The 17,637-nt window shown below is 32.1% G+C and overlaps 2 protein-coding genes across 3 annotated transcripts in view; one reads left to right on the top strand and one right to left on the bottom strand.

The window, feature by feature from the left end:
• Window positions 1–17,637, top strand: part of CenG1A (Centaurin-gamma-1A) — a 220,023-nt gene that overhangs the window by 18,122 nt on the left and 184,264 nt on the right. The gene's annotated exons all lie outside the window — the stretch shown is intronic.
• On the bottom strand, window positions 9,618–10,735 carry LOC136796541 (histone-lysine N-methyltransferase SETMAR-like). Its single transcript, XM_067050522.1, has one exon. The coding sequence runs from the start codon at window positions 10,719–10,721 to the stop codon at window positions 9,693–9,695; it is 1,029 nt and encodes a 342-aa protein (XP_066906623.1). The 5' UTR covers window positions 10,722–10,735; the 3' UTR covers window positions 9,618–9,692.

Raw genomic sequence — 17,637 nt, 5'->3', positions numbered from 1 at the left:
GGGCTCCACTAAACCATCTAATTCCTCTCGAATCCAATCCTTACAGTCCAAAATCCTTCGTAAAATCCTTAATGCTCCTTACTTTGTCACAAATCAACTCATCCATCAGGACCTCAATGCCCCCTATGATGCCAATTTGGCCAGAACCAGATACCAATCCTTCCATAATAAACTTCCCAACCACCCAAACCAACTCATTTCTAACCTGGCTTCTCCTTCACTACTTAATAATCCTCCTATGCGTCTGAAAAGAAGATTGCTTCGAGATCTTCTCCTTTAGAAGTGTTTTTGGAGTTCTATCAATGGGTAGATTCTCCACATGTTTTTATCATGACATAATATCACTTTCAGCAAATTAACTTGATGTGTATATATGTATATAGTTGTAAATATCAATAAATATATTATAAAAAAAAATCTACCTTCATCTTCCTTAAGGAGGTGAAAGTGGCTTAGTTATAACGTGGTTTGCATATCGTCGGTGCAATCACACGCTGCTTGAGCACTGATGATAAAATCTGAGAGAATGCTATAATTATAGTTGCAAATTTAGGGTTGCAGATAAATTCTAATTATGATATATGGTCATTCTCCTAAAATAGAGTTTGAGTACACTATTCCATACATTTATATCACTTTATATTTGAATTTGATTTTATTTACTATGTCTATATTTGAAGTTTCAGTATCCTTCAGTGTGACACATTATTTGGCATGTTTAAAATCAACAATTACTAGGAACAATGTAACAGTGGAATGATTTTAAACGGAATATTAATTTTGCAATGTTCGAGATACAAATAAAAATCGCATATTTTTATATTTACCTATTTACTCTCCACCTTTGTAATTAAATGAACAAATTAACTCTACTATCTACTTGTAATTAAGAAAATCACGCCAGGATACAGTGAATTAATTTTTTTTGCGTACCCTCCTGAAACAATATTAGCTAATAAATACATTGCATGGAGAATGGAATATGCATATATATGTTGACGTTTTCCCTTCGCTTGCCTTGTGGCATTATAATTTCAGTTTCAGGATCCAATGAAGTATGTTGAGATGTGTAGTTTACGCCAGTGGATAATTTTAATGGGGAGGGACCGTTCGGCCGTGAATTAATTAAAACTGTATTTTTTATGAAGGTTACTCTGAAAACCATTTGGTCTAGAAGGGAAACTGTATATAGATAAATACGAAGAAAGTATCATTGTAACCAGAATATAAAAAAGATACAAAAAAAAAACCCAAAAAAAACCATATACGAGATGAAAATCCTGAGATATACAAGCTATCCATTTTTTAAAAAGTTTAATTGAAAGAATGGATATTAAGACCGTTTTGACCAAAGGACTGGAATAAAATCTTGTGGACGCTTATAATTTCGGGCATAACTTCGTTTAAAATAACTACAACCATAAATATATTTTTTAATTTAATTTTTAAATTACTTTATTTATTGATAAGTACTACAATCTGCTACACACTCGGGCAATGAGTAATAGTGGTAATTGAACACATTCATACCAAAAATTAATCAGAACAATTATAATAAGTAATTAAAATAAGTTCATAAATATTTTTAAAAAAATAAATGCATGTAAAATAAATAAATAAAATGAACATAATCATACGAAGTAAAATAAAAGACTGAGTCACTCTGTCTTTGACCTTTGTCAAACAGGCATGACGAAACCCTGCAACGTGAGTCGAAACGTTGGCTCAATTTAAAATATTTATCAATATTTGAGTTTTAATTTGACCATCTTCCATTTATTAGAAGTAAAATAAATTATATATAATATTTGCAATAATTGCTCTATTGGGTTGTAAAATATGTCGTAGCGTTTTTTATTGGTGATTTCTTTAAAATTTTCAGATTCTTGTAAATATTTTTAATCAATTATATATGACCTATTTTGATTTATTACATGTTGCCATCTTTCAGGTAATTTTTTAATTCTGTCCTCCCAGAACTTCTCAGATTTTTGCCCAATGAACTCCTCTATGTGCGTTTTGCAGTCCTATATTAAATTAAAGTGTTTCCCGTTAAGAGAGTTATAAAGGGCCCGAAATAAGTGAAAATTTGTTGAGGAAAGGCCTGGTGAATAACATTGCGTTTTGGGAGGGAATCACTGATGAACATGCTTTTCCGTCAAATTGTAGGAAACCCATATACTACTTCCGAGAATCATATCACGCAGCCTCCAAATGATTTGAGACACTTGCATGAGCATTTCTGCGGTATCCCGTGTCTTGAGGATTATCTGATTATCGTGAGTGAGGATTATCTCTGACCAATGGTAGATTTTGGTCATCATCAACAGTTGAAGGACGACCCGAGCGCTTTGCGTCTTCCAAATCAAAATTTCCGGTTCTGAACCGAGCAAACCACTTACGGACGGTACTTTCTCCTAAAGCATCGCCGTACATACTGCAAATTTTGTTAACCTTCTGTGCAGCGGATTTTCCTTTTCAGAAATAAAAAAATCATTAAATGACAAAAATGAATTTTTTTTTCTCTTCTATTTTGAGCAAGCAAAACATCACTTACAGATAAGGAATCTCAGTTGAAACTGATGCATAAAAGCACCTTAACTAATCCCTTTTAATAATATGTTAATATTATTGACCAAGTTAACATGATTTGATAAAAACTCTACGAAATTATTTTACAACATAATAGTTAACAAGACTTAACATTGAACCTTTTATTCAATATCATTGGTTGATCAAGCAAAGTGTGTAAGGTGGTGGTGCTAGAGACATACCAGTAAACTGCGACCATTTAACTAAAATTTTACACTTGAACAAATCCCCCTCCTTGTATAACCATTGTTCTAAAAACAATACTTTCCTACAAAGTACTGAACCCTCTGACCCTTTAACCTGCTGTAGCAGTTCACATTGTTATTTACCCATAAAATATTTTTCTATACAACTTATATTAAAAACGCAAGTCTTTTTTTTTTTTTTATCACGCAGCTACTATACATCAATTGGTCATTTCATATTTTTAATTAGTAGCCTAACATAATGAGTTAGGTAACTTACCCGTTGCGAATGAAGTTGAAAAGCACGTTAAAGTGGAACAAAATACAACATTACAACATTTGCAGAAACATCACACTGGCATTTCACTGACAGTAGGGGTATTCATGATATTGTGTTAAATATAAAATGTTTTACCATGTTAATTGTTAGAAGTATAGTATTGTGATCAGCCCTATTTAAAGTCATGTTAAGTAGTAAATGCATAAGAGCTCCTAGCGGATTTTCTGAGCAAAGTTTAGTAACCTTTCCTTCCTGTTATTGTTTACTTCTAAGTTTTGATTACAGTAATTTATTACAACATGCCTAAAATAAGTGAAAAGTAAAAGTGTAAAAGTATGGCTACTGATATTTTTTAAAAAGTCCAAGACTAAAGAACACAAGAAAAATGAAAAAAAAAAAAACACAAACTACGAGTAAGTAACCTAACACAACAAATAAAACGGTGACAAGCTCAGCTTGTCAGTTTCGTGACGACATTCTCCATTTAACAAACCTAATAACAGACTCTCAGCCGTGTTACATGTTGTATTGTTTTAAATTGGAAAAAGAAGGAAATATTTCTCCATTTAACATAAGTTTTTCCATTTAACATGTTAAACTAAAGATCATGAATACTCTTAGTATCTAAATATATAGTTATGATACGTTATAATATATCATTGTATTATCTTTATATGTTAGTTTTTCTTTAATTATATTTTTAAAAAAAAATATTTTTAAATTTTCATATGTACTATTTTATTTATTTTAGTGATGTGTTCTGTTGGCCTATATACGTCATAATCCATACACATGTTGACTATTTTGTGGTAACCACGAAGAAGTTGATGAAACTGATAATGCCATATATTAAAAATATTAATATGAATGTAAAAATGTATTTTTCTCTATCCATTACATGGGGTTTCCACTTTAGTTTTTATTTATTGTTTTTTTTAGATTATTCAACAATTTTTTTTTTATAAATTTAAATTTTGTTTTATTACTGACGTGCGATTGCATTATAATTTTCCATTAAGTTCTGATGTGCAATGTGGTCCTATTATTGTACTACAGGATGGCCAAGACGTAGGCAGGTTGCTTCGTTCCTTACTGGGACAGTTGATGAATCACAGAGCTCTTTATGAGATTGGGAGGGCCAAGGACAGGCAACCAACCGCTACCTGCTCTCTTAAATGGGGCGTTTTCTTTTCTAATCTTTAGTTTTACTATTTTTAGTTTCTAGGTGTGTTACTAACTGGCTTCAAAGTTTAAATATCTGCATTTATTTTATTTTTTTATTATGATTACAACAAATCACGACTATTAAACACTTTAATCTTGGCGGTTTGTCATAATAATAATATAAATTCATGTTAAAAAGGCAGTTACGTTTATGTGGAAATTTAGTACATTAATAAATATGAATTAATAGGTCGCCAAGAAACAAATGGAATAAATTAATGAATAAATAATTTACAGATCCTAAACCATTTGATTTGTTCTTCTTCATTGCGCTACGAAGTTTGAAGGGGTATTTTACACTATGTACTATATAATTCATTGTGTACATATATTAATTATTTTCTGCTTTAGTGTTGGGTCATTCCGCGGCAAATCAACTCACTTTTGAACCTTGCATCTCAGATTTTACTCAAATCTTGCAGAAAATCAGATATTGAAGAACTGTGGAATTTTATATAGATACACCTACTCATTTTTTAATTACAAAGCTGTTACAACCTCACTAATGAACTAAAAACCAGAAAACAAATTTTTGAATTGTTGCAAAGGCTTCCCCGATTTAGCTAGAGATATGAGGTGGTATCATTTTACTGCATATTCCACGGCCTTTCATATAGTATCCTTCACTGTATTGGTTAAGATAAGCCAACATTTCTCAAAACATAATTTTAAATTTTTATTTTTATTTTCTTTGAGAGCACATATTTCAAATTTATTCTTTGAATAGATTGTATTAATATAAATCACAGGGCAAAATATAAATGTAGGACGGAAATGCCTTCGATATTAAAAAAATTAAAAACTAAAGCTCCAATCTCAAGGCGGATCCACATGTTGACCGCTCGCCACTATTCGGAGGCTTGTACAAATGCTCGTTAAACAAAGAGAGGACCATCCACATGTCAGTGTTATTCAGAGAGGCAAGCATGGCGGACGTACAAATGGTTTCAGCCATTGCACTGGGATTATATTATTTTTATTACAAAAAAAAGAAAATTAAATATAAATAAATAAGATTAAATATAAAACGTATTAGAAAAAGTTCCAACAAACACCTTTAACCTCGTAACAGCTCTCAGTTGCAACTAGACAAAGAACAATGGTAGAGATGCTACACGAGCGCTCTCACGAACCTCTTTGATCTGTTTCCAAAAAACCTACTCTCGACGGATCGGGAACGAGCTTAGGCCAACTCGTACCAGCCCATCCACATACTCGCGCATATCTTAGTTCGCCATGCCTTGGCCAACATGTCCCTTCATAAATTCACCTCATCATTTGTATTAATTGTCACAGCAATATTAATCTTAAAGTTTTCATGAAAATAAACGTTACTCAGATGCTGATAGTGGTTCAGTTAATTAGTTAGGAGATATATCAGGAGATTCTATTTATTTTCGCAAGATTATAATTCCATTGAGCAATCTTTCACAAATATTTTCGATAATGAACGCAAAGTATTGTTAGATTTCTTTGATAGGCAATGCTTTATCAAGAAAAATTCTTATCCAATATAGTCCTCATGCGATGAACAAGTCTATGTTGTTTTAATGTTTTCTTCTGCCAGTTTTTTGCTTGTACGGGTACTTCATGGACCCCCAACTCGGTTGCAAGTGCCATGACCATGTGCTGAACCAAAAAACTGCCACTCTGCTTCCAATTGAACGTTTTCCTCATGAAAAAAGTTTACGAAATTCTTTCATTTTTGTATTTTGCAGCAGATCCATATTATTTTTTTGTATATATTATAAGATGTATAATAGCAACTGTACTGTACTTTAGGGACATAATAACACAACTAACTAAAAATTTTCTTTTTCTTTTATATGAGCTACGGCAAGGAATCCATCGTAACCAGTTGTGGCTAAAAGGATAGGAATTAGCTATTTCGTCTTAGAGAACTTTTGATTCATTTATATTATTATCATTTTACGCTGACGTTCTTTATCCATGTAACCCACTTATACCTTGCGTTTATTCCCAAAAATATTTGTGAAAATGTTTAAATTTAATCATAATTTTACGAAAATAAAAGAATCTCTCGATATACCTCCTGGCTTAAAAACAAAATCATTCCTAACATCAGAGTTATGTTTATTTTCATTAAAATTTTAACATTACTGAAACAATTAATATGAATAAAGAGGTGAATTAATGAGAGTTAATCTTTAGTTTTTATTTTTTTTAACATTAAAGACATTTTAGGTATTTATATTTTGCTCTGTGATTTATTTCAATATAACTTATTCAAGGAATACTTTTTTTTTCCCTGTGGAACGATCCTTTCATGTTCCATAAATTCCAGGGCGTAGGCTTAGGCTGTAGCTAGACTATAACACCTTAGCTGGGCTGATATCAACACCTTATAATGCCACAAGGCAATCAAGGGGAGATGACTTAGTAAAAGTATATAGAATACATTTCATATATTATATGTGTATGAAGTACTAATTCTGTTTTAATGAATGATACGAAAATATACTATATATTTGTTTGGAAATTAAATTAGGAGGTAGGAAAAAAAAAAAATACATTTGAAATATCTACTTTTTGAGAAAATAAAAATTTTAAATTGTTTCGAGTTATGTTAACTTATCTTAGCCTATATAGTGTTGGATATCACATGGAAGGGTATGAATTATGCTGTAAAATGACACACATCGCATGTCTTCAGCCAAATTAGGGAAATTTCTACAGAAACCTTGTTCTTTGTTTTTTTACCGGATTTATTAGAACAGCTCTGTAATTCAAAATCTAGTGGACCTATCTCAACAAAATTGCTCGTTTTTCCAAGTCTATACCTATACAACATCTGTGCAATATTTGAACAAAATCTGAAATGTAAGTGTTGAGTAGACGTGGAATGTCCCGGTTGTATCTTGCTTAGTTAGCACGTAATAAAGGCCTGGAACTTAAGCCGGAACATGGGCTTACGTTAAAGAAGTATCTCTTATATTTAGTTCTGCTGTTATAAAAAATTCTGAAAATATATTAGTCTTTCCTATTATGGAATGTTACTATTTTCCAGTGGATTCCATGTTATTGTGATCTACCAGGAAATGAACTTGTGGTTAGACTACGTAAAGAGCATGAGGAGGTGGGGGGGGGGTAGCACAATCAATTCAGAGGAACTACGGGTGAGCCAAAAAGAGGTTAACAAATCTGGAAAACAATGAGGTTAGAAAATACCGGACGTGTGTTAGCCTTTCCACCTCGTTGGGGATAGCAAGCTATTGTTAACAATCCAGAAACTGAGGATGGGGTTCAGTGATTTTTCAAACTGCAACGATAAGCCTTCGCTAGTACTGCGGTAAAAACACCTCCAGTATCTACGAACTGCATGAAGAATAAATATGATAATAAAAATGTAATGAATTACTTCTGATTATCGCTATCTCTTGTGACTACTTATATTTTTTCTATAAACTACTTACTGTAATATCCTAATATTACATTTTTGATAATCGTTGTATAATAGCGGTAATCATGATATTGTGTTAAATGTAAAATGTTTTACCATGTATAGCTTTGTGAGCAGCCTTATTTAAATTCATGTTAAATGATAAATGTATAAGAGATCCTAGCGGATTTTTTGAGAGACTTGTTTAGTAACCTTTCCTTCCAAAACTTCATGTTATTGTTTACTTCTGAGTTTTGATTACAGTAATTTATTATATACATGCCTAAAATAAGTGAAAAGCAGCAGTGTAAAAGTTTGGCTAATGATTGTCTTCTTTAAAAGTCCAAAAAACAAGACAAAGGAAAAAAAAACACAAACTACGATTAAGTAACCTAACACGACAACAAATAAAACGGTGACAAGCTCAGCTGGTCTGTTTCGTGACGGCATTCTACATTTAACAGATCTAGTAACAGACTCTCAGCCATGTTACATGTCATATCGTTTTAAATTGGAAAAAGAAGGAAATATTTCTCCATTTAACACGCTTTAACATGTTAAACTAAAGATCATGAATACCCCTAATATAAGTGAAATATAAAAACTTCTGATAAATATTATGATTTCAGTGTAACAATATAATATGTCAAAGAAACTGAAAATAGGGACAAGATAAATGGGGAAGAAAGGAAAAACCTTAGTTATATAGTACAAATAATATATACTGATATCTTGGTCATTATTTATATAGTATATCAACTTTCAAAGAACTTCTATTTCCCGACAGGGGAACCCGAAGAAGTCCTCTAAAAAACTTTAAAAGTAAAAGTCTGGGAATTTGGCCATACTCGTGGAATTTTCTGAAAATAAAAAAAAATAAAGTTTTTAGTATTTTCCTAACCTCTAAGTACATATCCGAAACAGCTGACAATTCATCTTAGTTGCTCCAAACTTTACTTAATTTTAGTCTCTCATTCTGGAAATTTGGACGGATTCTCGACTGTTACTACCAAGATAATGTTAATTAAGTTTAATTTATTTACAAATTTTAAAAGTATTATGTTGGTGCTTTATTAACATTGTTTTCTATTGAGCCCGAGTGATATATTTTATTTTATAATATTAATTATTTTATAAGACTGTATAATTCAAAATATGTTGTTTTTAAAGACTCAAATACATATTATTTAAATAGATAAAGTATGAAATATCCTTTGTAGGAGTCATCTACTTATTAAAAAATTTGAATGTTGAGACAAAGATTTTTTGGGGAATTTCTTAGTTTTCACTTCGAATCTGACTAACAGACTCTCGTTGATAATCTGCAGAAAGCCACATTAATTTTATTTTATCAACATTGCTTTATATTATATTACATTTAATGGATATAGAAGTCTGGCCTTGTCTTCAAAATTCTGCTGTTGACTTATCATTCTTCAGGGCGATTATTTTAGGAAGGGGAAGTCTAAAAATAATATGGCATCATGCTCTTTATCAAAGGCTAATTTGGAATGGTTCCAATAGACTGTTCCTCCTGAAGTAGGTGACATGTCTTGCATGACACATCATTTACATGACACGCTTGTGTTACTTTATGTTGTAACCTGTGAGTACATACAGGTAAACACAAAAATACAACGGTAAACGCCAGATAAGAATGTCAGAATATGTATTTCTCAAGGTTACGAAAAAAAAATTGGAATAGAGAGAGATAGGAAGAGATGCTGATGGTCAAGAGGGAAAGCCGGTCAGTTCCGGTCGGGAGGGAAAGGGAAGAATCGATTCCATTAACCGGCTTCCGTCAGTAGCTGCGATCAGCTCTATCGTCCTCAGGCATTCATCTTGTCCATGTTCAATTTTTTTTTTATCTTAATGTTTCAAAGATATATAAAAATATATTATAAGATGGATAGAGTAAGGAGTGTAGGTAGCAAATACCAGGTCATTCAAAAAGTCCTGTCGTTTTTTTGGGGGAAATTATAAATAAATAAATATTTTCAAATAATCACCTTTATTCATCAAAATATCCACCGTTACAGTCGGTAACCTTCTCCCAACGAGATGGTAAAGCCCAAATTCCTTCCTTAAAAAACTGTTGATTTTTACTGCAAAAATAAGTGGTCAGTTCGTGAATTAGGTTGTCACGGTCTTGAAAACATTTTTGTCTCAGATTGTTGTCGAGATCTCTGAATAGGTGATAATCAGTGGGTGACAGGTCAGGGGAATATGGTGGGTGAGGCAAAACTTCCCAGCCTATTTCTGTCAATTTTTCCCTGGTCAATTTGGCGGTGTGTGGTCGAGCGTTGTCTTGAAGAAGCAAAGGTCTTCTTCTGTTGACTAAGCAGGGATCAAAAGTCTTAAGCTTGGATTGGCAATGGTCCAGTATATTGCAGTATACTTCTGCAGTGATGGTTTGCCCTTGATTCAGAATCTCAAAATGCACTATACCTTTGGCTGTCCAGAAAACAATGAGCAAAACTTTCTTTGGATGGAGATCTGGTTTTGGAAATTGTTTAGGTTTCTCATCTGCCGACAACCACTGATATGATCGTCTGAAGTTGTTGTACAACACCCATTTCTCATCACAGGTGATGATTCGATTCAAAAAGGGTTCGACTTTCAAGCGGGAAGTTAACGAAGATGCAGTTGTCAAGCGAACAAGCATATTGGCATCTGAAAGCTTATGAGGAATCCATTTATCCAGTTTTTTCACTTTTCCCAGTTCTTTAAGGTAATTCCAGGCAGTGGTGGCTGAGATATTAAGTTGAGAGGCTATCTCTGAACAACTTTGACGCGGATCCAACTCTACTACTCTTCGAACGTCCTCCTTATCAACTACAGTTGGTCGACCTGAGCGTGGCTCGTCTTCTAGTGTCTCGTCGCCTCCACGAAATTTTGAAAACCAAAATTGTGCCTTCCGCTCAGACAGCACATCTTCCCCAAACACGGAGCATATTTTTCTAGCAGTTTCGGCAGGTTTTGAGCCAAGTTTAAACTCATAGAGCAAAATCGACCGAATTTGAGTTTCAACTGGAATCATTTTAACTAGACTGGTGACTGCATTAAATTAATCCTCCTTAGCCTCCTATTCATAAAGTATAAACATTTGTGTTTACATGGATAAAAGTTGTATTGAACGGAATTAATTAGCAAACACTCTATAATCAAAATAAACTACGAACAAACGAAAAACGACAGGACTTTTTGAATGCCCTGGTATATTAGTAGAGTTCCACTCAATAAATAAAACGTTTGTCTTTCCTTTGTGAATCGAACTCTCACACTAGTGTCGATTCTCCTTTGCTTGCTTAAACTTTGACTCAACATATTTGTTCTAACAATCACTTTTGATTGTCAAACTAACAGGAGCATGCTGAATACGATTTTTCCACTCCAGAACCTGTACACCGCACGCGTTTGTACTATTCCAATTATGTTGGATTGTAGATGTTACATTTTAATTGATCAGCCAAGGTACGAGTAATCAGTAAGGTTTGTGGTGGTGGTTGAGAATGCCTGTTCGTGTACTAATGGTGACAGCCTACGCCTAAACTCGAAGTACTTAAAAGTGGTTCTTGCTCACGAAAATACTAATCTGAAATTGTTTGTGATGGTGCTAAGAAAGTCTTTCATCCTACCACGTGTTCCTCGTAGGGGAGATGTAGACCTCCCCGTTCTATCGAGCCGCTACTAATTAATTATTAGGTAAACAGAGAAGGGGATCCGACAGTTAGATCAAAGATCAGATTTCAAGTGGCCGCCTCCATCAACTCCATCATGTTCATGAGCTGTTTCTGCACAAAATCTCCTTCATATGAAGCTGTGGTTAAACTGCACTGAAGTGGTCCTTCCTTTACCAAGCTTGTGCTTGCAAATCGTTTATGAACGCGGCAGCACACAAACTTGAGGATTCAGACTATGGAATTTGTCTCATTTATGAGCTTGCACTGGTCAGCCCTCTTAGGACTTTGCTTTGAAGTGAAGTGGTCTCCTTTGTTTGAAACATTTCCTCAGCGACGAGTGTGTCAACAAATATAAAATTTTAAGAACGACCATTTCACCGTCCTATCTTTTATTTCATGTATATTTTATTACAATTTGAAAAAATTGAAATGTCCTTTTAAAAATTTGTTCAAGTTTTGAGTACATTTATTTTTTCTTCTTCCTTACACCGGAATTGCATTATATGTATTATTTATTATAGGAATTTATAATTTAATTTTGAATAGGTTTTATTTTCGTATTTCTCTCAAAATTCTCTTTTAAATCTTTCTGATCTTCAGCTTTTAAGGTGACCATGACAGCATGCACATGTGGAAAAATATAAACATGTACAAATTACAAATTCTATAAAATTTAAAATTTGTCGTTTTGATTTAGGCTATACAGTAAAATATCAACGTTGTATGAAGATTTACATTTACGAATGTATAATTTAACTGGAGTATATTGTGGTCAACCAAGGATTACTTTTATGTTTCAGCCTGTCTTTATTATGTTATATTTTCATGCTTCCGTTTTATTTATTGTGGCATTAAAAACTCTTATTTTGAGAGATAGATTATTCTTTACATTTTGCTTCACTTAGCCTAAATAAAATATTACGAAATATAAAATATTTAAATTATGCTTCCTTATAGTAAATGATGGTTTTTATTTAGAGTGACTTCTCATTAAGTTTTAAAACCGATGGTCAATGCTCCAATTTTGTTAGATTTAATTTTGATTAACTATGTAAGACCAAAATAATTATTCTTTGAGTTTGTATTATATATTCAGTATAATAAAATTTTATTCCTATCTCGGTTATATTTCTTTCAGAATATATCTGTTGGATGCATTATAAAACTGATGAGTTCATTTCCGGTATACTTGATTAATTATATTGCTGTTATCTTTTCCTGTTTATTCTGCAGTATAAGAAAAATATCTATCTCTTCCTCCTATATAACTTCTGTTTCCTCCTGATATCTTTGTCCTAGTTCAACATTGTAACATCTTAAGAAATGGTTATTTTGAGATATGCATTTAATTTTGGCGATATGAATAAGATTATACAGCTCAAAACTATAATATCTCTAAATAACATTTTACTATTATTCTGTATAGATCTTATCCTTATTGCTAATATTACATACATATCTCAAAATAAACATTTTTTGAGCTGTTGCACTGTTGAACTGGGATTGCGATACCGCTGTTGTTTGTATATTTTGCATATCAGCTTTTGCAAAGATGTATAAGTAATAATATTTAGTTATGATTTGGTTTATTTTTTTTTTTTTTGGAATATATCCAACTTCTGCGGATCATCTCAGTAACTAAGCATATCCTATCTATAGATTCACTTCTCTCCTGTGATGTGACTCTAAGGAGTCCAATTCACTCCCTACAAACTACAGGGCGAAGGAAGATTAAAGAGAAGAGGGAATTATTGGGTCCTCCCACTTGGTCTAATGGGCCGGACCTTGTTGTCTGCAATCAACCTCTGAGCCTTCCCCTAAATCATTTTCCCATTTTCCAATCTCTTGCCCAATTTTCAATTTCCCCCTCATCTACTGTCATTACCATCGTTATTACGTTTATTAAGAAGGCTCAGATGTAGTACCATGGATACTGAATTGATAGTTGTAATATGTAGTATGCACTCTACTTCAAGGGAGTGTTTGAATATATTTGACAAGTATATCTGAATATTTTCATATTTATAATAAATAAATTATTTTAATTATATTATTTCAATTTCTTGAGACAAGGTAATTATTTATTAAATATATCAAAAATTTGTATCCTTTTTTGTCTCAACACTTTTTATTTTTCACCAGTCCAACGTTTCGGCCATTTTAGCCATCCTCAATCAAGGACATCTTCAATTATAATTTCTTCCTCGCATTAATTTAAAGTTACTTTTGCAGGCTATTCTGCTCAGTTCATTTCCTTTATTATAAGTTAAAGGCCTATTTTTTAATTTAAAATCATAATTATTTAACTCTTCTTATACAAGATTATCCACAACAAATTCACTACCATATAACAAACCCCATATATGGTTATATTATAAAAATTGTAAAAAAAGTCGGTCTCTAATGATCAGCAATTATCCACCACCTTAATTTTAAATTGAAAAGAATCTAATTTAATTAAATTTCTGTTTAATTTAGTTATAAATGTATCATTTTATTGATTTATAACGAAAACACCAATTAACGTGATCTTTAATGCATTTATAAAATAACAACAATTTTAAATGTAAATTTTTATGTTACTAATTCTATAGCATTCTGAAGTTATAGAATGTTCACGTTAATTCGGTAGCAATAACGTTGATAGTGAATTTATTTATGATACAAAAGTATCATAAAACGCGGCCATAATATTTATACGTATGATGTAATTATCTATTTTACTGCCATGGCAGAATGTGTTTTAAACATTTTCTTCGTGCTGGCGCCAGTCTGGCCGTCTGATTGGGGCTGCTTCCAGAATTTCTTCCCGCCCGACTAAGAAAATGAGTTTATTTAGGTCTGGCTCCAGTTGTAAAATTGTATTCCAGAAACCATGTATCTATTTTGTATAGCTATATTCTAAAGTTTTATTATAATAATATCTGTTATTGTTAGTTCGATGAATTATTTTCAATATATGGGTGTTCTAAGTAAAACAGTTTACACTTTCCCATTTAACACGCTTTAACATGTTAAACTAAAGATCATGAATACCCCTATTGTAGTCCACTTTATTTAAGATTTATCTCAAAATTTTTATCTATACCACTCTTTACTCATTCGAAGAATACTATTCAAAAGAATAGATGTGGGATATCTTGTAGTTCCTTATCGTTGTAAGTTGTAAAAGAAACTGGTTTCTCTAAGGCCAGGTAAGAGTTGGTTATTTGTGTTACCACATTTACTGGTTGTTAAGGTAGAAGCAACGAACAAAATTTATATTATGTTCACCAGATAATGTTACAACTTCTCTATTAATAAAATTGATGTTTCTTTAAAATTATTTGTACTCAATAAACACTGGTATTGTATGCAATACTTTAAGATTAGGGTATGAGAAATTTACTATTCTCAGAGATAAAATAAAATTCCCGTTTCGAAAGAGTGTTTACTGCCTAGAATTTACTTATCGTTTTATATTTAAACTATAAAATTCCAGAGTTAACACTAAGAAATAAAGGGAAGGGTTTTAGACGCCCTTAGAACGTAAAGAACATATAGTGCCACCCCTTGAACCCGATATTTCACGCGTTATCGCTCCCATGGCCTTCCGACTCACCAACCCTCTCGCACTGTGTGGTAAACATGTACGCTTCACTTCTTTTAGTGTGGCTAAAAAAAATACTTCTGCGAACCGTAGGTAGTTTAGTCAGCTATCTAGCAGTAAATATCTATCTAAGTATTACTTTTTAGATAGATCGTTGATGGTATTTGATATGGATGTATAATATTAATTTCAATTGGTTTATACTAGGTCATCAGTCATTATTTTTAAAAAAATAATCTCAATAATATTAATAATTATGTAATTGAAGAATAAAAGAAAAAAACAAAATAAATTTATATTTATAGAATTAATGAAATGAAAAACTTTTATAAATAAATAGAACGTTTATGATAGAATGTCTTGACATAGTCTGGGCTTCAGTCTTCGAGATGAAGTTGGTTTCCAAAGTTGTAAGCCTCTGAACTTTTAACTAATCCAGTTAATAGGATTAGTTGAAAGTAAATACTTAAGCGAACCGTAGATGGTTTAGTTTAGCTATCTAGCTGTAAATATGTATTTATTTAATTATTACTTTTTATGAAACAGATAACAGATCGGTGTTAGTATTTGGTATGGATGTAATATATTAATTTTAATTGGTTTATACAAGGTTATCAGTCACATTTTAATCAAAATAAGGGTGTGACAAGTCTAGATGGCGCTGGATGCCCTGAATTCCAAATCTTTGTCGTTTTTATTTATTTATTTATTTATACTCTTTATTACTAGATCGGCATTAAATTTTTATAAAAATAATTTTGTTTTATTTTCACAATTGATAATGAAAAGTTTTGGCCTCATGCAAAAGATACCCCTAACTATTTATAATTTTATATTAATTGAATAATTTAAAATAAATTATTATAAAACAAATAATCGCAAAAATAATAATTGATTATGTAATTGAAGAACAAAACAACTTATATTTATAGATTTTTTTTTCGGCCAAGACTCCCATTGGAGTCCTATACTACTTAACCATGGTTGGGGTCAAGTTTTTCATTTGTGGGACCGCCACTCAATGAAAAAAGTCAACGTCCCATGCCGGATTCGAACCAGCATCGCCAGCAGATCTGAGATCGGTATGACTGCGCCTAACCACCTGAGCTACGGACGGCCCTATTTATAGAATTAACGAAATGAAAAACTTACTTATATAAGTAAATAAATAGGAAGTTCATGGTAGAATGTCTGGGCTTCAGCCTTCGAGATAAGTTGGATTTCCTACGTTGTTAAGCCTCTGCACTTTTAGCTAATCCTATTAACTGAAAATGAATTTTTTTATAACGTTTTTGATGAATTCGTCTATTGATTCCAATTGTATTTCGCGATCTAATTGAATATCTGTTTTGAACCAAGGTGCATTTACTGCGACTGTCAGGACCTTGTGTTGAAATAATAATATTTTTTTGGTATTGTTGGATGTTTGTCTCGACACTTCCTAAATTCATAAATTTATAAATTCATAAATAAATAGCCTTAATATTGTTTTATAGGTGAGAATGATTTCAATATAGATTTTCTATTAATAATAGGATACTGCATTGCTAACCTTACGTAGGTTTGGGTTAGTTTAATATTGTAAGGCAGTCCTTGGTAGTAATCGTAAAACGCCATGTAAGAACCGTGGTGTCATGCTATAAAGGCATTACACTCCTTTTTTTTTCTAGAATAAACTAATGACCTTTCATGGCCTTAAATGATTTTTGCCCAATAATCTACTTCCCCACCTCATCTCACTATTTACGTGAATTTAAGAATTTATCAGCAGTCCAATAATCCTGATAACAAAACCTGTAGGATAAAGTTTGGCCTTACAACTCCAAATGTATAGTTTGCATCCAAAATTCAATACCACTTTGTTACTTGTCTCTCACCTTGAGTTTTAGAACCTCTGTTGATGTTTTATCGCTCTGTTATCCAGTCGTTCTTTATCGCCCCAGACTACCGGCTAGACAAAGGGTTGCTTACAGAGCCGGAGCAGACAGGAGTGCCCAAAATAGCAGTGATTGGACCGGAGGTATTTGGGTTGGTTGGATCCTGAGATAACCTGGCCCACTGGCCGTTATCACTTCTCAGTCCCTTTCATGTACTATTTTTGGAACCTGTTCCATATATTGAGTTCTTTATTTGGAACACGTTTTTTAACGTGCTTTCTGTTCGTATTTTTAATAGATTTATATGGATAAATGTGTCTTCGGTCATTTACTCAGTTCTATTATCTTGATAAAAAGCTTAAAAATATTTGGTAGAAACAGTACATTTCTCAACAATATTAGTGGCTCTAGCATATTATGTTATTTTTTTGACAATACTTTAACATCGTATCTTAAACTATTGGAAATACACACTTGCTTAAAAATACTTATTATTAAATAATAAATTAAGTATAAATATAAGTCAAAAATTGTTTAAAAGAAAAATGATACACTTGTTCTCATTGTACTTATAGTAAAGATATTGGAAATGTTTTTTCTTTTTTTTTTTAGGTTAGCAGCCTTCATACTTCATCTTATTGATTTTACATAAATAGTTTATTCACTTTCAATGTCAATAGTCAGTTCCGCTGTTTACACCTTTATTATTTTAGTTATATTTTGTTTTTTATTTCCTAATGTGTTTGTTTTTATTTTATTTATTTGTTGATATTTACAACTGTATAAAAAAATACAACCAGTAAATTT

This window comes from Halyomorpha halys, unplaced genomic scaffold (assembly GCF_000696795.3).
Source record: "Halyomorpha halys isolate HHAL.00 unplaced genomic scaffold, Hhal_1.1 Scaffold1306.1, whole genome shotgun sequence".
Classification (NCBI taxonomy): domain Eukaryota; kingdom Metazoa; phylum Arthropoda; class Insecta; order Hemiptera; family Pentatomidae; genus Halyomorpha; species Halyomorpha halys.
This window is presented reverse-complemented; position numbering and strand designations above follow the sequence as displayed.

Excerpts from the sequence above, each read along its gene's own strand:
- LOC136796541 (XM_067050522.1), bottom strand. The coding sequence starts at position 10,721 with ATGATTCCAGTTGAAACTCAAATTCGGTCGATTTTGCTCTATGAGTTT.